Source organism: Notechis scutatus, chromosome 2 (assembly GCF_049901735.1).
Source record: "Notechis scutatus isolate UNSWTSFEM ecotype Mainland chromosome 2, rNotScu1.2, whole genome shotgun sequence".
Classification (NCBI taxonomy): domain Eukaryota; kingdom Metazoa; phylum Chordata; class Lepidosauria; order Squamata; family Elapidae; genus Notechis; species Notechis scutatus.
Window position 1 is genome coordinate 37,118,331 of NC_142010.1, and position 22,953 is coordinate 37,141,283.

At 38.5% G+C, this 22,953-nt stretch overlaps 1 protein-coding gene across 1 annotated transcript in view; it reads right to left on the minus strand.

Annotated features, from left to right (window-relative positions):
* Nucleotides 1–1,191: 1,191 nt before the first annotated feature.
* The window catches only part of RYBP (RING1 and YY1 binding protein), a 63,409-nt gene continuing 41,647 nt past the window's right edge, over nt 1,192–22,953 (minus strand). Inside the window, exons 3-5 of the mRNA XM_026679071.2 lie at nt 20,605–20,781; nt 19,973–20,068; nt 1,192–5,237 (exon numbers count right to left, since the gene is read on the minus strand). Coding sequence (XP_026534856.1) covers nt 4,985–5,237; nt 19,973–20,068; nt 20,605–20,781 — 526 coding nt within the window. The 3' untranslated portion in view covers nt 1,192–4,984. The remainder of the gene's footprint in view (nt 5,238–19,972; nt 20,069–20,604; nt 20,782–22,953) is intronic.

The following is a 22,953-nucleotide window of genomic DNA, read 5'->3' on the forward strand; positions in this document are numbered from 1 at the left end:
ATTAACACTAGATAAGCAGTAAACAATGTTCTCATCGAGGAAAACCAACTCAACCAAGCAGTAAACAATAACCTAATCAAGGAACCAATATAACCAATATCTTGAAGCAACATCCCCACCAACAATGTCAGGGCAAGGTACTATATATAAACAGAAACAAATCCCACTCTTTTTTGATACTCAATATGTCAGGTAACAAAATTTCTGCAAGCAAACAACCAAGCTCAGGATTACATAAATTTCCACAAATTACTTTAATAGCTGAAAACCATCACGCACATTGGAACAGTTCAACAAAAAACCAACCTTAGATCCCCAATGATGCTTCTACATGATAAACTTATTGTGTTTAATGATGTATACTTTATACAATTCGGCCCCTGTAAAAAGAGTAATTCCCTGAGAGTTGAAAGTCTGAATTGGCATCTTTGACAGGATATATGATAGAAACAGTGGTCAAATCAATCTAGACCACAGGCGTCAAACTTGCAGTATCACATTGCCATCATGTGACATATCATGACATTTTTCCCCTTCACAGAGCTGGCAGGGGCATGGCCTGTACGTGAGGCATCTGGTCCGTGGGCCGCCAGTTTGACATCCCTGATCTAGACTGTCTATAGCTTTGTTCTTATAGTCTCTATGCTATTTGAATTAACTAGATACAACATAGCCAAAAAAGCAGTGTTTCAGAGAACAAATATTTACACTTATCAGTGTTCCTCAAATATATTTGAACATATAAGTGCCTCATGACCTTTTCATTCTAGGTACAGAGTTTCACAAATCTTTTATACAGTAATGATTTTTTTTATACAACTTGAGAAGGATATCCACTTCAATAGAAACTTATGGCTATTAATAATCTGGTAAAACATAAGATCCAACAACAAACATGTTCTGTTAATATATATTCCCAATATATTAATATTAGCAAAGGATATTCTTTTGCTGGAAAGAATGAAAAGGTACACATTTCCAAGCTTGGCACATCATGGATATGATCAAGTGCAAGAAACAAAAGTGTTAATATAAATGGCTTATCTGGATCATCAGTAACCTAAAACATGCATGTTCATATATAAATGTCATGTTAAACATGTAAAATAAAATCAAAAGTTAACCTAGAAAGATACTAGCATAGCAAACTGATTTGGTCCTTCCCTCAACACCAAAGAATAGAAAATCAGATTTAATTAAATGTTACTATTTTATTTGTGAAAAAAACTACAAGCAGAATTCATAAATAGACATTTCTATTTAAAGCAAGAAAATGATAAAGTGGCTTCTAATAACAGTCGTGCACATGCCGGTAACAGGAATATATTAACATCTTTTATTTGCTAGACAAAGAGCAGTGTCCAATATAAATTTCCCGAAAACATTTAAGACCTGTGAATTTTTCTGACCAGTTCACAAAATCACCATTGACACTTTTAGCATGAAGATTAAAAACAAACCTAACAGGACTGTCAGCTCTAAAGACTTTACAGAGCAGAAAACTTCCAAAGCGTTATACAAGCTGTCTTTCTGGGCAAATGAAAAATATAGCTCGTATAATACATTAACATAAAAATTCACAAGATAAAATTATGTTTTGACATACTTAAACAAGCATTCTCTATTTGTCTCCAAACAAACAAAGCTAAAGAAATAATGTAACCATCTTTACACAGTAAATTAAGGTTACAAGTCATACACAAGAACAGAACTGCTTGCGCATTAAAAACTGTTCAGCTCCATTGTCGTATTGTAAATGTTGGCTCTCAAATCATTTTTTTCAGTTACATACAAGCAAAGGTTATATAGTCAGCAAGTAATAACTTCAATAATTTATGGTAACAGTTTTTAAAAAGTAGACTGGAAATGGTACTGGTCAGGCAGATGTATTTCTATGAATATAGCCACTGTCCAGCTTTAAAATAGAAACTGATTTTGAATAAGCAAAATGCTTTCAATTAAAACTGCCCATCTTAAACATTTTTGCTTTTAATTGTTCTTTTTGCATGACATATTTAAAATATTCAAACAGAGGAAGTCAAGCAACCTGTTGTGTGTATGGGTGTGCATGTGTGTGTATAAGTGTAAAAATTTTGAAAATGTAACACTGTGCTTTTTCCTTACCTGCTTTCTGTGCCACTGGCTACTAAGCGTTTGTGGCCCTTTTTATACACTAATATTTTAAAGCATGCTCTCCAACTACTGAATAGTTAAATGAAATGCAGGAAGTTAAGCTAATCCAATTTTTAAATCTCATGCTTTTTTTAAAAAAGGGTGTTTGCTTGGTTACAACACAACGGTAAAAAATGCGGCCCAAGAAAGTTTGAATGCTTAGCTGACAATTTCAGCCAAATGCAGTTTCAATCACTCCACTTGTGCCGAAGATAGATTTGCATACTTTATTTTAACAAGATAATATAGCACAGAGGCACACATAGGGGAAAAAAAGGAAAAGAAAACCCAAAGAGGATTTACTGAATTGGTAAGCCAATGAGCAGCTCATTACGGTTAAAGCTTTTATTCCCTAACCTAAGGGACAGGTTTCATAAGGAAGAACTCATCAAGCCCTGCTGCTTACCCATTGGAATGACAGCCCACAAGAAGCCACCTTAGAAATGAATGGAGCAGCAATGATTGGAGGGTGATATCTGCTGTAACTGGTTTTCTTAACACGCACAATGCTCCCACCCTCCAACCAAGGCCGTATTCTAGCAAGTCACAGAAGGAAACACACCATTTGTATATACTGGTGAACTTCCAGCAGACTTGTTCAGAGATTGGGTCTTTGCTGGGAAGGAACTAAATGCATACAGGCCTAATTCATTTAGATGTAATTTTCTTTTTAAAAAATCTGTGCAAATCATACACATCTGGGACTCAGTTGAAAACTTCTCTAAAAATTATTTTTTTCTCCAAAAATAAATTATGGCTGACCAATTTACCCTCCCTGAGATCCTTTAAAGGAATAGTCGAACTTGTAAAAGGAATGTTTACCAATGTTAAAATGTGGATTGATGTGGACTATTAAAAACTACGATAATATTGAATTATCAGAGCTTAAGAAACATCTGTTTTTCCTTTGGTTTTTTTATTTTTTTCAATAAATACTTTAAAAATAAGTTTTAAAAAAAAGAATAGATATAAGAACAACTGAATGAGAAACCCATCAAAATGGATGCAGCTGCAAAGGCACTGCTCTGCTACTCTATCTCTTTGAGCAGAATTACTTTATTCAGTTAAGCACAGGTTTAATATTTTCAGACTGATATAAAGAAGTTTGTGTTTGTGGATTTAAACTGATAAAACACAACCATTACATGCCTCTCTAGAACAGAAATAATTTATATTATTCAAACAAGAAATGAGTATGGTAATTGTCTAGCACCAAGTTTTGCTGAGTGGCCCTTTGAGAATACCTACATGTAAAACATTCTGGTAAAAACTTTAAAATGGCTACTGAAATTACAGCAAAGCACTCTGGGTCGCCTAAAAAGCACACAATAAGAGTTTGAAGATTTTTGTAAAGTGTTCCATCTTCCTTCTAGTGTTTTAAGCAGAAAAACATACCACTAGATAAAACTGCAATAGAGTTTGGATCTGTAAGTAAACATTCTCAGAATAGCTTTCGAAGCAAGAATTGAAGTTATTTGCCATTCTGGTGCTCCCTTATTAGTATAAAATGTCTTCACAACTTTTGCTCTCATACCCAAGTTATGGTAGAGAGATATGTCTAAGTACTGATAATCCTAAGGAAATGGAATTAAATGAATTAAATTACTAACAAAAAAGCAGAGTCGTATATAGAAGATTTGCACTGAAAACAAGTCATGTGACAATAGATCTTGGTTCATGTTATTATTAGGGGAGCACTTATTATTAAGGCTTTGGACTGCCTTCTATTAGAAAAGCTGTCTGACATTTCCCCACTGATATTGAACTTTTTTTTTCCCCATCACCAATATAAATCTGGACAACAAGAGAATGAGATTTGTTATTCAAAATAGGCAGTGTTAATGTGCAGCCATCAGGTACATTAATACTAAGCATTTTGAAATTGGTGTTGTTCATTGTTTTTAAAAATTGTACACTGTGGTAGGAAAGGGCTAGAAATTTATTGTTTTCTGATACTCTAACTGGAAATGCAATGACTTGGAGCACCTTTTGGATTTCAAAAAGAACAGAAAATAAGAAAATAGATATCTATTTTTGTCCAGTACTCTTCAGCCAAAGCACAAGAGAAAAACCAGGTCCTGTTTCTGTTAGAACCTCTGGGAACACTTTGTTGCTCTGGTTCCGGTTGGGTTTCAGCACTTGCCAAAAGGCACTCACTGTCCCAGATCTTAAATTGCTTAGCTTCACAGTGTTTCAAGCACCAGCGTTTCCATGTATTGGTTTCAAATAACCCTATATATACTTTATTTATATATATATTTATATATTTATATATATATATAATTTATATCAAAACTGATAGTACACAGTATAACTGGAAGAGGGAGATTTGAACTCAAAAAAATATGCTGAAAAAACAAGAGAATGAAGTCTGTGAATACAATAAATAAAAAACCCTCCTATAAGCCTGCCCTTCCCCTTACATCACATTCCCTCACCCAAAACAAAAATAAAATTGGTGGTAAGATTCATGGAAAAACTGTGCACAGCAGATTTATAAAAAAGTAGAGTCAGGAGCACATCCAATTATAAATGATTGTTAGGAAAATCATATAAAACAATGGAATACATAAACATCAGAAAGTAATTTTCAGGGTGCGAAATTCCTTGGTAGCCAGATGCCCACAGTCAGACCAAAGCGTCCAGGTGTCATCAATTAAGGGAAGGATATCCAAAAAGCATGTTGAAGCACAAGGAGAAAAGGAAGAAAAAGTGGCACTGGCAGCTTTCTTAGGTTGTCCTGGTGGACAGGTGGAATATTTGAATTTCATACCCTGATTTCGTAAGTTTCCCACAATTCCATGTGCAATTCTTAGAAAGATTCATCGTTGACTGCTGACATGTCGCCCTTTGGCGTAGAAGAGCGGGATGAGCCCTTGTCTGTGCTCTCGGAGCCCGAGCTACTCTGATTTTGCTGTTCAGATCCAGCACTGGAGGTCACTGTGGATGAAGATGTGGAGGAAGAGCGAGTCTTTTCTTTAAAGTCTGTGATAATTACTGTGACATTCCCTACTGTGACTGCCAGCTGCTGAGCGGTACTTCTGTCCACATTTTTCAGTCTGGGTCTACAACAACAACAGTAAAAGAGCAGTAATAGCAGCACTAACAATGATAACAACAGCAATAACACAGAATATAAATAATAGATGAGCCTTCTGCTAAGACACTTTTATTCAGCTTATACATAAGAATTCTAAAAACTGCAAATGTTCTATATTAAAAAAAGAAAAGAAAGAAGCACTGTTTACCCCTCCCAATCCCTGAAGCATCTGATGTTTTGCTGTCTTTAAATGCTTAGCCTAAAAAATCTGTAGTAGCAGCATTTTCATTTCCCAGTGAGTAAATGTAGTATGGGAATCAATTTTTGAGCTCTGGAGTCCTAGGAAATTATTCTCTGTTGCATTCAGCCAGAAGTATAGTAATATGCTAAAGATACAAAGGTATCAAGAAAGCTTTTGAGAGTCCCTTTTGGAATACAAAAAATCTGCGCTTGGAATCTTTCATCCTCTTACATTCCTGAAAGCTGCAATTTTGTAGGACAAAAAAAGCATCTGCACGTTACACTGTAAAGGGTCAGGATCTAAACTCTTGTGAATGTATGAATGCCAGTAAAATTTGGCGTCTTTCCCAACTGCTGGAATGAATAGGAGAAAACCCCCACATAATCTTATAAAAATGGGTTATAAAGTCTTTTCAGAATCCACTGCTGAACACAACTACGGAATATAAATATTGCCCAACAGAACTGCACAATTTTAAAAAAGGGCCTTAGAATTGAGTAAGTCTTACTATAATCTTAGATTTGTGCCATGATGTTAAGTAATTAAACCAATTAATAAAGCATTGGCTAGCATTCACATATGGTAAAATGTTCAGTTCACAACTTTAATAGAAATATTGTTCATTATTTGAGAAACTAAACAAAATCTCCATTATCATGTCAGAAAGGAGAAAAAAAACCAAGGAAGGTTTTGAGCAAACATGAATGGCTCCTTTTAACCGCCAAAATAAGAGACAGTAAAGGCTTATTTCAGAAACAAAGCTTTAAAAATTAAAATGCTCAAAGTAACTATTATTTATTCAGATAGTTGCAAAAGTATTTTTACAGCATTGCCAGAATGAGATACAACTCATTGTCCACTTGAGCTAGCACAGGGCCAAGCTCAATATTTCTTTTGCCAGAAAGCAAGGAATGTGGACATTACTTCTCATTATTCACATTAATGAAGTAACATGTCAACTCATAAAACATTTTGTATACACATTTTATAGTTGTCAACAGAAAGAAGGGGGAGGGGAGTTTCAAAGAGTGTGGGGAATCGAAAGTATGTTTCATTCATATTTTCCTCAGAGACGGATTAGACGACTGAAGCTTCTGCTGTGCAAAAATCTAATTGGAGAGCATGACTGATGACTCTTGGCTATGGACGTGTTTCATTGGATGATACACCTAGAGGGGTTGGGGGAAAATCAGGATCAAGGGTGACAGTGAATTATATATCTCAGAATTGGCTACACCCAGGCTAATGCCGGAATGTTAACTTCTAATAAATCCTTTTTAGTTTTGGTAGTGTGGCTCGAGGCTCATGATTTAATTGGAGTAACTGCCGGAATCCTGACAGATAGCCAACTCTCATAATTAATCACCGGGGTGCCTGTGTCTGGCCTCTTCCATTGCTCCATGACATCTGGGGTACATGGAGAGAAACTCAGGTAGCCATGGCAGAGGCTATCAGGAGAAAACTTGGCTTCCAGCCAGAAGCAAACAGCAACTGATAATTACAGAAGGAGGACAGCTCCTCAAACCTGCTCCTTTGGAAGGGAGAAAACCAGGTAAGTACCTGATGAAATCCCTGGGGAGATCCATAGAGCAGCTGAGGGAGGGATCTGAACAGGCCACCATTCGAGATGATGGCCTGTCCTGCCACCCAAAACAGAGGGGAATTTTTACAGGGCCTTTTGAAGTGGGGAGAAGCAGGCAAGACCACAGCCCTCCCTCTCCACATATCAGAAGAAAAAAGAGCCCAGCGGAAGCCAGTGCCTCCCCCACGCAGCAGGCAGTCCCTTCCTCCTGTGTGAACTAGAGCTGGGAAGGAAGGTCAGCCACCTCAAGTGCAGGCTTACAGAGGGTGACAGGGAGAGGAAGGAGCAGAGCCTAATGGAACTGCCCCAGTTCAGGGGAAATTTGATGGAAACCCAGACCAGCTAGCTTTATTTCTTGACTCAGCTGAGATTGACCTGGAATGCTATGGACACCTCTACCCCTCCTTAGAGCCATGGTGAATGCCATTTCTGAGGGGCTAGAGGGAGAAGCAAGAGGATGGCTAGCAACCCTCCACAAGAGAAAGGCCTCCCCAACTACATGACATAGATGACTTCCTACAACTGCTAGAGGTCAGATTTGAGGAGGCAGAGGAGGACCCATACATGGAAGATGAGCTCATCAACCTAAAGCAGGGAGAGCGGCCCATCAAGGAACACATATGTGAATTCAGGAGAATCAGTGGGAAGATACCCCTTTTGCCTGAGTGGATCCTGGTTCATTTTTTAAAAATCAGCCTGGACAAGCAAATTAGCAAAGTAGCTGCCTATCGGAACATCCCGAACCGACTCTCTGAGTGGTTCCGAATGGCCATAAAAGTTGATGGGGCATTATGTGCTAACGATACGAGAAAGCCATTGGGAGCCAAAGAGAGAGGGCGGCCAGATCAGAGACCACCCAGCCGACGGGACACGGCAGCAGCGTGACCAGCCCCCAAACCAGCCCTCTCGCAAAGTCCATTTAAATGTTACCGATTTGGGGGAGTAGGGCATATGACAAGGACGTGCACAACCCCAGACCTGAAACCAAGTCTTGAATCAACCCTCAGAGCACGACCAGAACAAGGCCCCAGACATGCTACCAAGGCATCCCAGATGGCCCTTCAGGTGGCAGAGGTCCCTCCCCACTCAGCTGAAGGGGGGGCAACCCCAGGCAACAGTGATCAATTGCCGGATTCTTATGACAGCGACGATGAGGGCAAAAATAACATGATAGTGAGTGGACCGATTCCCCCTTTCATCTTCCCAATACAGCTCACAGCCCCAAAAACAGGAATTCAGGGGATTTTCCAAACCCTAATAGATTCAGGCTGCACTAGGTGCCTGATCAACCTAACTATGGTCCTGAAACTGGGGATCGGAGTGAAAAAGCTGACCCACCCAATCCAGTTCAAACAAGTAGATGGCTCCCTATTGGGGGGAACCTATGCCACTCACTTAACCAAACCAATGAGACTAGAGCTAGCAGATCACTGGGAAACCATTCGATTCGTAGTGGCTCCCAAAATGACAGATGCAGTCGTACTCGGGCTTTCCTGGCTAGACAAGTAGGGCCCGACCAACTGGTGGCAAGGGGGTAGCCGCAGACTGAAGATAGCGAAGGGACCCCAACCCCTTCCTCACCCTCAAATAGAAGCACTACCCACACAGAAAACCCTTCCAGAGGGTTCACCAGAACAAACATCAGAACCCCAGAGGTCAGACAGATCCCAAGAGAATATCAAGACCTCTCTGAAGTATTCAGCAAATTAATTTATATAATAAATTGTCAAGTGTATTTTGATATACACTTTATATGCTGCTGTCATCAAATATGCATGGTAACATTTAAAATTGTGATTCAAAAAAATTTCTGCAGGTCTATTGACTATTAGACCAATACAGCCAAAATGAAAGAACCAACAAAGGTAAATCTAGGGAGTACACAGAACCATGAGGCATTTATTTCATGGAAAACTTAACCCAACCCATAGCAAAACATTCACCAATGAAATCTGAGAATTATCTATGTAGCTGAAAGAGCAAAGATAATCAAAGAAATCAAAATCCTACAGTGCCTCTCGACAGTAAGCAAGTTGTTTCATTGTTAAAAATCAGCCTTCAATCTAGATTGAAAGTGGTTTATATTCCACCAATCAATCTGTCATATAACCCGGATCTCACCAGAAAGAAAAGTGCTTGAAAACAAAGTGAGATTCAAAGACCACTGTGAATTAATGCAGTTCCATCCTTATAGCCAAAGCAGAGACCCAAACACAAATTCATAATAGTCAACTGCAATATTAATGCATAAGGGGATATTATAATTTAGAAATGTTTTTATATAAGGCATAGACAGTATAGAAAGGGCTCCCTGTAAGGGAGGCATTCACCACTTAAGCAGAGGCTTATTAATATATTTAATGATTCTACAACTTTCTGGACCCACTTAATAAATCCCCTTTCATTAAGTGTCTATTCCATACTAAAAAACATCAAGAGCACCTCCAAGGCACTATGATAAACTGTCCAGGAGGATGAAGCAATAACCTAGTAGCATACTTGAGGGGGAAAAAGATAATTCTGAACTGGGAAAATACTCATAAGTAGAAATAAAACTTACTCAACAGGAATGGGACAAACAAAAGAAGAGTAGGAGTGACATTACGTATGAAAGAAACACACACATGTACTGAGAGCCAGGAATTGGAGATAAGGTTCCTGCCAAAAGCATTTGGGTAAGAACTGAAGGAAGGGGAAACAAAAAGTATTACTGTGATGGTGTCCTACAGACTATCAAGGAAGAACATCAGGTTTATGCAAACCTGGGCAGGTTACAGAATCTCAAAAGGAGACACACAATAATAATGGGAAATTTCAACTATCCAACAATCTGTTAGAAAAACAGCTATGACGAGAAGAGGAAGACCTTGAAATTACTCTGTACAGTGCTGTTTCATGTTCCAGAAAACTAGAGACAAGATTTTTCTAGTCTGTTTGTAATCAATAGGGAAGAGCTGGTTGAAGAGATAAAAGCAGTTTGAGAAGAAGTCCCTTTGAGAAGAAGTCATGGCAACATCTTAAGGTTTAAGATACTATAGAAAGAGAAATTAAATTGGAAGAGAACTCTTGTGCACCGTAAATTTCAGACAAGCTAATTTCAGCAAGTTAGAGAAATATGATTTTTCAGGGAATACATGGACAGTGAAAAGGAAATTAAATGTCTAGACAAGATTAATTACATCTGAGAGTCATCTCAGAACCCTCTTTTGTGATTTTTGAATAATCGTGGAGATCAGGCTAAGCATCAGAGAACTGGAGAAGGGCAGATATTGTTACTATCTACACAAAAGGAAAAAATAAGAATTAGATTATTCAATGACAGTGATATTGGACAGTATATATAACATTCAGCTAGAACTGTTCATTTAACAATAATTTGAATGTATGACCATCTTGAAATAACTGCTTACAAACTTTACTTGCATCATCTCCATGGTCATGTGATTACAATCCAGGGTCCTGGCAGTCAGCTTTTATTTAACTATGGTTGCAGTGCTCATGTGATTGCTATTTGTGATTTGGGGGGGAAAATTGGGGAAATTGGATATGCTTAACGATCACGTGCTTTGCTTAATGGTCATCATAAAAATGGTCATAAAATCAGATTTAACCATGTAGTGATTCAACTTATGACTGAACTGATTTGCAACTGCAATTCCGGTTCGAATACATAATACTCTTTCCTCCTATTCATCTCACAACAACAATCCAGTGTGGTAAGTTAAGTTGAGAGGAAGTGACTGGTTCAAAGTCATCCAGTTGGCTTTCATACATAAGACAGGGCTCCTGCTTTCTAGGCCAGGACCTTAACCAATGCACTGAACTAGTTTTGGTTGGGTTGATCAAATTAATTTAAATTAAAGTAAATCAAATTATTAAATTATGTGCAAAAAGTCACAGAATCAATGCATGAAGAATCATGGTGGCATAGTGGTTAGAATGCAGTATTGCAAGCTAATTCTGCCAGAGGTGGTATTCAGCAGGTTCTGATCAGTTCTGGAGAACCGGTAGTAGAAATTTTGAATTTGGTGAACCAGCAAATGCCATCTCTGACTGGAGATTTTATAGCATCCTTCCCCCACCACGCCCACAGAATTAGGAGTAAAAATTTTTGAATCCCACCACTGAATTCTGCCAATTGTCAGCAGTTTGATTCTGACTGGCTCAAGGTTGAGTCAGCTTTCCATCTTTGAGGTCAGTAAAATGAGGACCCAGATTGTTGGGGGGCATATGCTTACTCTGTAAACCACTTAGAGAGGACTCTAAAGCACTGTGAAGAGGTATATAAATCTAAGTTTTATAAAGTGTTATTAATTGGAGACAACTAATGATTTGATTCAAAGGGTTAATCTGCCAAATCCCATCTTGCTCTACTGAACAATAATATCTAAGTGAATATTATTAGATGGTTCCTCCCAAATTATTCACTCAAACAAAACATTTCAAATTAACCAACCCCTTCGTATATAAACTGTGAATGAACAACATTTCATTTTAAATCATTCTAGCAGTAACACTAGAGCAGACTACAAGTTGACAGGGCAATCTAAAACTATCCCCAGCCTATCTATATATTTGTGTTGTCATGATCTTTAACTGGGCAAAATGGTACATCATAAGGCAACCATTTTTGAACCAAAGCAGTTAAAATGGGCTAACTTATAAAATGCGGCCAAAACATGGGACCAATGACTACTGAAGAAATTAAATTTGGAAAAGTTATGGCTGCTTTCAATGCTACCGGCTGATACTACATCTGTACTACACAGAGCTTCATTTTCAACATTCTGTGACAATTTCCCAGCTACTCTTGCACTCTCTCATTCCCTTTCTTATACAGCAGTAGCCATTTACCTGCCCTGCTGGAATGGAATGGAATGGAATGGAATGGAGGGTCAGATTCCCACAAGGAAATACAAAGGGAAACCTGGAATGAAGTCAGAGATCTTTCCTGCTTCCACTACATTTTTGCCTGCCTGTGGTCATTCTGTTTCTCTGTTTAGGTAAGGAAGTATCTCTGAAAGAATTACCCAACAAGGCCCGGGTTGTCTAGTAGCTTTTAACCAATTCTGCTTTTATTGTTCTAAACCTTGCTTGCCCTATATCTCTTATTTCAACTATGTCAGCATTCAAAGCAACAACCTCCAGGAAAAAAAAGAACTCCGAGAATATCATCTTCTCAAAGATCCATTTTATTAGAGACGTCATATTGGCACATCTGGGGAAAACCCGAGTCTGAGCGTTCTTGGTTTTCCCTCGCCCCGCAAAAAAATCCAAAATCCAACCCCGACACTCAATAGTCCATCACATGGTCCAATCATTACTTCGTTCCAACTGGAGACTATCCCCAGTCATCCCCCTCCATGTGCAGAGTGACATGTCCTTGACTTTCTGAGAAAGGAATGTTGTTGTGGCTAATCTTCCACCGCTCCTTCAAATACCCCTCCCAAATTTCCAGGCACTGAATGTAGTAGCCCAGAAGCATAAAAAAAGGGGGGCTTCCAAGCTGACATACAATATCTTGCCAAAACATTTATGGCTTTTGTATTCTCAAATCTTCTATTATCCATCTTTGTTTTCAAAGTCATTACAACAGATAGTTTCAATCTAGTTGTAATGCTTCAGAAAAGCCAAATTGCTGTATCTTATTTGTTCTGATTTTGAGAAATTTAGACCTGATGGAAATGCAGGCTGAAGAAAGTTGGCTTTCATTTTATGGGTGAGATAGAATTTCAAGCCATGGCTTGAATAGCTCAGTATCAACCTCTCAACTGTCTAGGTAGTTTAGCAGCAGTCCTTAGCCCACAGGGAGAGCTAGAGGAGGGGTGCATTTACTGCAGGCTTGTTATAATAGCTTAAGTAGGTAGAATATTTAAAATTATGTCACAAAGGCAGAAAAATGACAGAGAAAGAATGCAAAGACAGACCATTCAACTGCTTTAAACTGAATAAAGCTTTGCATACTTGATGAGTTGCAGAAATGAATTAAACGATTATAAACAAAAGGAACATCCAGTGCTGTATAATGCTAAAATATTTTTATTCTGTGACTGTACAATTGCCAGCACAGGGGTTTCCCATGAAAGGCAAATTGTTCCTCCTGAAGAAATTAGCTACTGGAAATTTTAGTTCAACTGAAAGAAGCCTTTAAATTAAGTTAGATGTTACCATTTTTGGTGGGTGTACTATATACTTGTTTCATAATGTATATAGTATTTAAATGACATTAATAGTTATTTCATATATAATTTTTGTAACATGTAGTTTATCGCTTATCTTCCAAATTAAATTATGATGCAATTGCCTTTATTTTCTTTGTCTATTTCCCATATAAGAATAAGAAAATGATTGCACTGTTCTTTTTGTAGTAAGCAAAAGTACTGAGCCCAAAATTTCTATTGTTAAGTGAGACATTTGTTAAGTGAGTTTTGCTCCACTTTTCTTGCCACAGTTGTTAAAGTGAATATTGCAATTGTTAAGTTAGTAACATGGTTGTTCAGTGAATCTGGCTTCCCCATTGACTTTGCTTGTCAGAAATTCACAAAAGGTGACCACATGACCCGGGACACTGCAACCATCAAAAATATGGGTCAGTTGCCAAGTATCTGAATTTTGATCATGTGGCCATGGGGATGCTGCAATGGTCATAAGTGTGAAAAACAACTGCAAGTCACTTTTTTCCAGTGTTGTTGTAACTTTGAATGGTCACTAAGTGAACCGTTGTAAGTTGAGGACTACCTGTGAATGGATGCTGGTATAATTACCTGAGAATGCCCTATCTACGCTGCAAGAGAGTCCAGGATGGGTATGACTCCTCCCTGTGATGTCATCAAGCTGAGTCTGCCATTATATAAAAAGCCAACCCTAGCTGGCTCCCCAGCTTTTAGGCAAAGATTGCGTGAAAGACATAATGTACATCTGGAAGAAAAAAATGAAATCACTGTTTCTCCCCCACCCCCCGGGACCAGACGCCAAAGCGTGGGACTGGGCTCTCTTGCAGCGTAGATAGAAAGGGCGTTCTCAGGTAATTATACCAATGCCCATTCTTGCCACGCTGTGACAAGAGTCCAGGATGGGACATACCAAAGCCTGCATGTCCACGGGAGGAAGGAGGTCTGTAGTAAGGAGCGGGATTCTGACCTCTTCCCCACCGAAGAGAGAACCTTTCTCTTGTCTCTGGTTTCAACCAAGTATGGTTCCAGGGCATCGCCAAACAGCTTGTCACTGGTGCATGAAGTGGATGCCAGCTTCCACTTTCGGTGGGAATCAGATTGCCAATTACACAGCCAAAGGAGTGTCCTAGCTGCCATCGATGAGGTCATAGCCCTCGATGCAAATTTGGCCGAATTCAGCGTGGCGTTAGCCATGAATTCTGCTGCCGCAATGATTTTACTGAGGTTCTGATTTGACCTGGTGGTGGTAGGAAGCTGGTCTTGCAGTTGGCGCAGCCCTCACAGAGATGCCTTCATGAAAAAGGAGGCCGCTGTGGAAGCCCGGACCGCCCAAGCAGCCGACTGGTGGGTAAGCTTGAGCGTTTGCTCTGACCTTTTGTCCTCAGCCTTGAGGACATCCTCTGGCTCAGTGGGGGTGCCCGATGTTGAGAACGAGGTGACCACTGGGGCATCCACAGCTGGAACCAGGAGAGCATTGGCCAAGGAAGGGTCCACGTTGTAAAAACGCCTGTTGTGTGAGGAAGGCTGAGGCCCTGCCCCTGGAGAGGCACACTGCTCCTTGATCAAATCCAGAAAAACAGAGGGGATGGGAGGACCTCTGTGTGGACCATTGGCTTTGAGAAAAGTGAATCCCCGTGGCTGGAAGAAGCCACCTCCTCAGGACTTAATTGGGCCGTGACTAGGGCCTTTTGCCGAAACGGTTTGAATAGAGCAGATTTAAAAAACGCAGCTGATGGGTTTGGATCAGATCTAATCCTCTCATCAGATAAGTTGGGTTCCCTGATCTCCCCTCCTCCTCCTCTGACATGGAGGAACGACTGTGTTCAGAGGGTTAGTTTAATCCCTTTCCTCATACTCACCCCAATTTGATTGAGAAGATGGGTAAATGTACTGGTGCCGCCTGGGAAATCCCCTCTGAGCTGGGGGAACCCCTTGGGAGAAGCCAGGGGCCAGATATTGACCGCCCCCTAAAGGACGGAGGAAATGCTGAAACCCCTCAGCTAGGCCCTGCCAGATGGCTACCAAGACCATGTCTCTGATATCCCCAGGTCTGCCCTTGTGGGGGTGTAAGAAACCTCAGGCCTAGGCCCAGGGCCCCCTAGAGCAACCTGACTTGATGGGTAAGAGGGACCTGGGCCCCGGGAAGCCTGTCTGTGGATCAGACCTGCTTAAATCTTAAATCTTGGAGTAAAACAACTCTTCCGGTTTGGGCTTTTTCAGCGACAGACCAAAATTGCGATCGTCCGCGGTTTTGATCCGTGCTCACCGTTGGAGCGCCCCGAGCCGCCTGGATTCGGGGCTGAAGCCACCCCGTAGAGGTAGTGAAGAAGGGGGAGCTGTCAGTGGGGTTGAGGAGAGCCGCATCTGTCCTCCTCGGCTGGCCATTTCTCCCTTTCCCAAAGGCGGTTGCAGCAGTGGTCAGAAATGGCCACCTCAAAGAAGAACCTGACCGGACAAGATTGTACAGGAGGAAGTTTAAAGGAGAAAGTTTGACTGACTGGGTTGAATGGAAAACATCTATTTAAGGTACCTGGAACCTGGATTTTAAAGACTAATACTATTCCTAAAAAAGATTTTAAGCTGCGAAAGAGAAAGGAAACGGAATTGGCTTTTTATCCTCTAACATTGACAGTTTTAACTGACTTGGAACATTAAGAAGAAGAGATTCGAATAAGAAATTGATATTAATCCACTTTGACATAAATAGGCTATTTCTAGCTGAAAATAAAGTGTCAAAGGGATAAAGATTCTTGGATAATTTAAAATTTTTCTTTTAAAAAAAGAAAGAAAGCAGCGGAGGGAAAAAGGAAAAAAAAGGGTGGAATCTGGAAAATGGAGACCACCTGGAACTTTAAAAAAAAAATTGATAGTGGAATTTTAACAAGGCTTGCAAAAGATACAATTGTATCTGAAATTGTAGCTGAAACTTTGTTATAACAAAGCCCCTGGAAAGAGAAAGTGAGAAAAGAAGCAAGAAACAGTTTTGGATTATTGGATGATTCCTGGAACTTTGGATGGAGGATCCTAATGAAATAAAATAGAATCAATTGGGGTTTTTTAAAAATGGCATCACTCCTTGAAGAGTTAAAAATGAGACTTAAAGAACAAAAAGAAGAAGCACAAGATGGAAGAGGATCTTTTGGCTTCGTATTTCAATTTTTAGAAATGGAGATCTTGAACTATGAAAAACAAGAAACGCTGGCAGAACAAAAAGGGTGGGACAACGAAGAAGCCATCTTTAATGACTAAGCAATTTTAAGTGGGGTAAAAAGGGAAAGGGGGGAAGGGAGTTAAAAACTTAAGCACTGAAGCAACAACAACAACAACAAAATAGCAATTTGAAAAGCAATCATAATATCAGGAAGAAGCAGAAGGGAGGATCACAGAAGGGAGAATCAGATAGAAAAGGGAATTAAAAGGGGAAGGAGAAAAAGAGAGGGAAAAGAAGCTATAAAAGACAGAAACAAGATATAGAGGTACAGGAAAAAGCGTACAAGAATTAAAGATATAAACCTATTTAAAAGACACAGAGACAATGGTTAAAATTTAACTTGAGAGGATTCTGCAAAGGTGCATGGGATAGCATTGTTATATTAGAAGTAGAAAAGGGTTAGAAAATATGTTAGATGATTAAAGTGATAGAAAAATTTCTATTGATATGTAGTGGAATATTTGTTTGTAAAGAGAATAAGGCTCTCAAAGATTTAAAAAGAACATTTAAAAAAAACTGAAAAGAAACATGGAAGATTTTTTATCAGTTGACAAGATGAACTTGAATAATAATAATTTATTGACTACTGTTAATAACTATTGTTTGTTTTTTTATTTAAAGACAGTAATAAGTAAAATATGAAATATAGATGATTAAAGTGAAAGACAACTGATATTACTAGGTAATGTTTGTTAGAAATAGAAATGTAAAAGATTGTTATTAATATTAATGGTAGAGCTGTACTTGAATAATTATTCCATTTACTATTGTTATACATATATACACAGATATATATACATATATACTTGTTTCTTTTAAGAATTTAGTGTGTATTTTAAGGGAAGGTACCAAGCAGAATTCGATTGAAAATAGGTATGTGTTATAAAATAGAGGTTAGAAAATAAATGTTATAACTGTAAAGATATAACTTGAATTTTTAAATAAGATTTGAAAAAAAGATACAAAGGTGTTACACTCCAGTCTAGTAATTACAGGGGAAAATTTGTTTTATGAGAAAAGATAATATGAAATTGTAAACAGGACAGACGAAAGTATAAAAACATTGATTAGAAAGATTTTATAATTAGAAAAAGATATGTAATTGAATTAAGAAAGGAATGAGATAATTTAAAATAAGGCTATAGGAAGTAAAGAAAGGGAAAAGCTATTGAAAAAATTGCGAAAATAGTTATAAGATATGGATTAGAATGTGTAAGATAAATATGTATTGAGTTTGTCTGTATGGAGAAGTGATAACCTGGGGCCATGCTGTTCTCAAAAAAAGATATTTTATTTGTATTTGTATGTTTTGTAAAAACTTAAATAAAACTTCTTTTTTAAAAAAAACCTTGGAGTAAAACTTCCTCCTCCCCCCTCTCTGGGAACCAAGTTAACGGATGGGTAGCTGATCTTAATTCAGTCTCCCCCGCCCTGATTGAAACCTCTGGACAAACCTGCACTTCCCCTGCCTGCGAAGCCTGTTGGATCTGGTTTCTCATCTGCTCCAGTGTTTTTGCAAACTGCTTTTCCAAAGCAGCATGCCTTCTCTTCTTAGCCCTGAGCTCAGATTTGGAAGTCTTTTTAGGAGCCAGGGCCTTGACCTTGATCTTTGCAGCAGCTTCTTTTGAGCTGAATGGCCTCTCTGTCTTCTTCTTTTTCTCCCTGGGGCTTGAGGGCCTTGGGCTTCTTTCAGACCAGAGAGGCCTTTTATCCTTGAAACAGACAGACACAAGGGGTGCTGCAGGGGTGGGATTCTACCAGTTCGCACCTATTTGCTAGAACCGGTTGTTAACACTCTAAGCAGTTTGGAGAACTGGTTGTTAGAAGAAATTACTGCCCTAATCCTGTAAGGAAGGCAGGAAGGAAACATTCTGGTGTTGCTTACAGAAACTGCCTCTCCGTTAACCCTTATTTTACATTCTTGGCAGGACTAGACTTCCTGTCTCAGGAACTTCTCTGGAGTTTTTTTTCCCCCTCCTTTGCTGGTACTTTGCTTGTGTGGAGTGACCATTCAAAGTTACAATGGAACTGAAAAAAGTGACATGACCATTTTTCACACTTACCACTGTTGCAGCATCCCCACAGTCATGAGAGGCCAGGCAAGGAGATGTGTGCCTCGATGTGAATGATATTGAGTTGGCCATGCCCAACCAATAACATGACTACCAAGCCATGTCCACCAGTCACATGACCACCAAGCCATGCCCACCAACTAAGCCACACCCACAGAACCGGTTGTTAAAAAATTTAAATCCCACCCCTGGGGTGCTGGAAGCTTCCCCTGAAAGGGTGCTGCCTGTTGCATGGGCCATGTGAGCTGTGATAGCTGTGAGGGTCGAAAATGGCTGGTCGTCCAATTCCAATTGTTTCCCAAAATGGCCACCTGCCACGTGCACTGGCCTTGGGTCAGCCTGGTCTACTCACTCACTCCTTAGGCTCTGAAAAGCTCTGAGCAAACAGCAATCAAGTGGAAACAGTTGTGAAGTGGCACACAGAACTCCAGATACTGCCTGGGAGACTCAGCAGAACTCTCCCTGCAATTGCAGTTTCTTAAAGGGGCAGCGCTGCAAGAGAGTGGATCCCTGCTCTCCTCGAAGCACAGTTCCACCGGATCCCCGGGAGTTGTGCAGAAGTCTTCTTGCTTGTTTCTAGGCTTTTTAGAATAAATTGCTTTCTCACTAGCTTTTAACTCTTACAGTGCTTCCAGATGTAACTAGCTGTTAGACACCAAAGCTGAGTCAAAAAGCTGGGGAGCCAGCTAGGTTAGCTTTTTATATAGTGGCAGACTCAGCTTGATGATATCACAGGGAGGAATCATACCCATCCTAGACTCTTGTCACTGCGTGGATGAGAATAATGGATTTTGTTTCCTTATCAAAGATGTAATACTAGAATAAGAATCTTTAGCCACTTCAGCCTACAGTGAAGTAGCTCCTGCTCTAAGTTACTAAAGAATAGAATTAAACAAATAAATGAACTTTATTTGCATACCTTGTTTATATAAAGGCATTCAATCCAATTTAAAATATAGGGATTACCCTTTCACATTATGCTAAGAAACCAATAATACCCAATAGGATATGTATCAAAGAACTCATCAACATCTATAGGGTGGCTTTTGTAATAAAAGCAAAGTCATTAATCTGGCTAGCAATCTCTAAATCCCAGGAAATGCAAATTAGGTATTAACTTAGACTTTGATGTGGATCAACAATCTAGACTTGGACAAGTCATCCAATTAATGCTCTAAAAGGTAATCTGGTATATTGCAACTGAAAGTTCAGGTCATCCCTTATGCAATAGCTACAAAATGTTCACTTACGATTTAGCACAAATTAATATTTCACATTTTAATTTATTACATATTCTAAGTGTGAATGAATGAAGCAGAATGAAACAGAAACATTGATAAGGTCTGAAGTATTATCACAAATATTATCACAAGCCTCAAAGTGGTAAATTAAATGATGGGCTATAAGGAAAAAATACTAAAGAAAAGTTCCTGTACTTCCATAACCTTATAATTAGACAATTCTTTATATTAAAAAGTTACCTTGAGATGTGATTTGAGTCACTGGTCTTTGTTATATTTCCAGATTGTATACTGTTTGCTTCACTAGGAGGATCTTTCACAATATCTGACTTTGGCCTGAAAAAAGGAATTCCAGAAGAAAAGTTAACAACGCATTATAAATATAATGGTATTCTGGAAATATTCCTGAATCTGGGATAATTAGTAACCTAAAGGTAAACTTTCATATAAATATATATACAGATATATCATTATATAATGAATGCAGGTTTTATGCATTATTTATCTAGGAAATCAATGAGAATTGCTCAATAAAGTCATATGGAGAAGAAAATATAATAAATTCATGCTAATATTTTTAACAAGAATTATATTTCTTCCTACTGTAGGAAAATTTAAAATGGCATATAACTATAAAATGAGGGCAGCATCCAGGAAAAAAGTAACTTGAATTAAGTGGTAGAGATGACATAGGGAATGAGAGAATGACTATAGGATCACAATTTAGAAACCATTGCAAATTAGGATTAAGAATTCTTCAAAAAATATCAGGCTGGAATTTCAAAGTGGGAAAATGGGTATGCATATATATAAAAGTTACAGATACAAATTAATTTGTCTGCATAATTTTAATGGATGATCCAGAAACATACTTAGTCTTCTTGTTGGTATTCTTCTTTATAACACTTTGACTAACTTCTTTTTCTTTGTCTGTTTTTTTCTCTTCTTGCTTTTCCACCTTTTCTTTCTTCTCCTTTTTAGGAGGTGGTGGGGTAGCATATTGCTGAGCAACTTGTTGTGCTACAAGCTGAGAATTTATCCTAGGTTTCCTATAAGATGGGAGGAAATAGAAAAGGAATACTCATTGTCAGTGACTTTATTAAAACAAATGGGCAACTGGTGAAAAAGTATCAATAAAAATGTTTTATTAAAGTAAATAATGCTTAATCTTAATTAGCAAAAGTTTAATGTCTAAAAATTTAAACATTACATTCACCAAAATATTGAACATCCCTTATATTAAAATAGAATTCTAGCCCATGCTTGTTTTGAAGAACACTCATACATTTCTCAAAAATATATGAATGTAATAATTTCATTTAAAATATGCAGATATGAAGATGTACTCTGTGGGCCACTGAAAGTCAAGATTCATACTCTGTACATCATGAAATTTTCAAAGCTATTTTATTATTTCATTACATGGACATTGCTGTTTTGTTGAACAACTAAGAATAGAATTAATAATGTCTCATTTAACTACAAATCAGAATAAATCCTTCTTCCTTAAATTTAAAAGCTGAGAGTCTGCCAATCAGAGCAAAGTTAAAAACAAACAATACATTCAGAGTGTCATAATTAGAAGTCATGCCTCTACCAGCCACCAACTGGTACTGATTCTGAACACTACTTTCTGTAATTTTTTATAATTATTATAACATACTGACACCTAAAGCTGAGAGCAACTAGAAAACTACAATTTGGAAAGGCTTCTCAGAAAGGCGTAACATTGGCCAGTCATCATCACTAAGAAGTAACTGCTATGTGGCAGCTAGTAACCTATAATCCAAGAGCAGGAAAACAAGGTTCATAAAGTCTGATTCAGGTCATGGTTTCTTTCTTAGCTACATTCTGGTCACCAGATTTTTAAGGATATAACAGAATTGGAAAAGTGCAGAAATGTTCTATTAAAAGCCCTGAAGACTCAAAAATCTTCCTTTCAGGAAAATACTGTTTAGAACTTTTTTGTTTGGAAAAAAGATTTGACAGCAGATATTATTGAAGTGTATACAATCATACATGACTTCTGGAAGACTTGTAGAGAACTTGCCAACTCATGTAACAGCTTGTTCTCCTGGTAGGCAGTTTGTACAGACAGGAGACTCTTCCTGATATCAAACCCAGAAGTTCCTTCCTTTAGTTTTAACCCAATCTATTGCTCTCTGGAGCAATAGGGAATAAGTTAATTTCCTCTCCTATGTGATAGCTCTTTGGGTATTTTAAGATTACTATTGTATCAACTTTCTCTTCTGTGGGCTAAAAATACCTAGATCTTTTAATCATTCCTCACAGGGCTAGGTTTCAAACCTTCCACTATCTTATTAGTTTTCAGCTCCACTAGATATACCAGGCCATGAAATCAACCCCACAGGATGTCTACAGGAACTTTTATTTGAGATTGGCTATAACAGAGTCTTGTAAGTTTAATTTTGCTATACCTTCTGTGTCTTCATTTTATAGTTCAGTGCATTAGAGAAATATCTGTCTGAGCTGCTTCCAAACATTATCTGGAAATTCTGGACTAAAAAAATATATTGTAGCCCCATTGCTTTACCAACTATCAGCTTATCTCTGCAATGTCATCCTTCTTAATGCCTACATTAGTACTGCTCTGAATTTGCTGTTATTGTCCTTTTTGAATGTGGTGACCAGAACTGAGCACGGTACTTCAAACAGAATCTAACCAGGACAGGGTAGAATGGAACAATTACTTTCTGTGATCTGGACCGTATGCTCCTGTTGCTATTATCTTGTTGCATCCCAAGGTATTTGCCCTTTAACAACTGTGTTAGACTACTGACTTGTTTAATTTGTGGTCTACAAGGGCACCCATGTACTTTCATAAAGGCTAAGGTTCCCCTGTCCAGTTATGCCTGACTCAAGGGGGCAGTACTAGTCTCTTGTTTCTTAGCCAGGGGAAACAGCATTGTCCGAAGACATTTCTGTGGTCACATGGCCAGAATGACTATATACCGAGGCGCATAGAACTCATATTTACTGTCAAACTAGAATACATCTGGTAGATCACATTGCTAACAGAAATCCCAATTCCTATTCAAAACAATTCCTTACACAGACAGGTTTTTAATAAAATGAAGCAAAGATTTGTTAATCAACAATAGGTACTCTTCGACTTACGACCAGTCACTTAGTGACTGTTTAAAGTTCTGACAGAGCTACATAGGGGAGTATTTACAACCTAGATTCAAAAGTCCAATGAT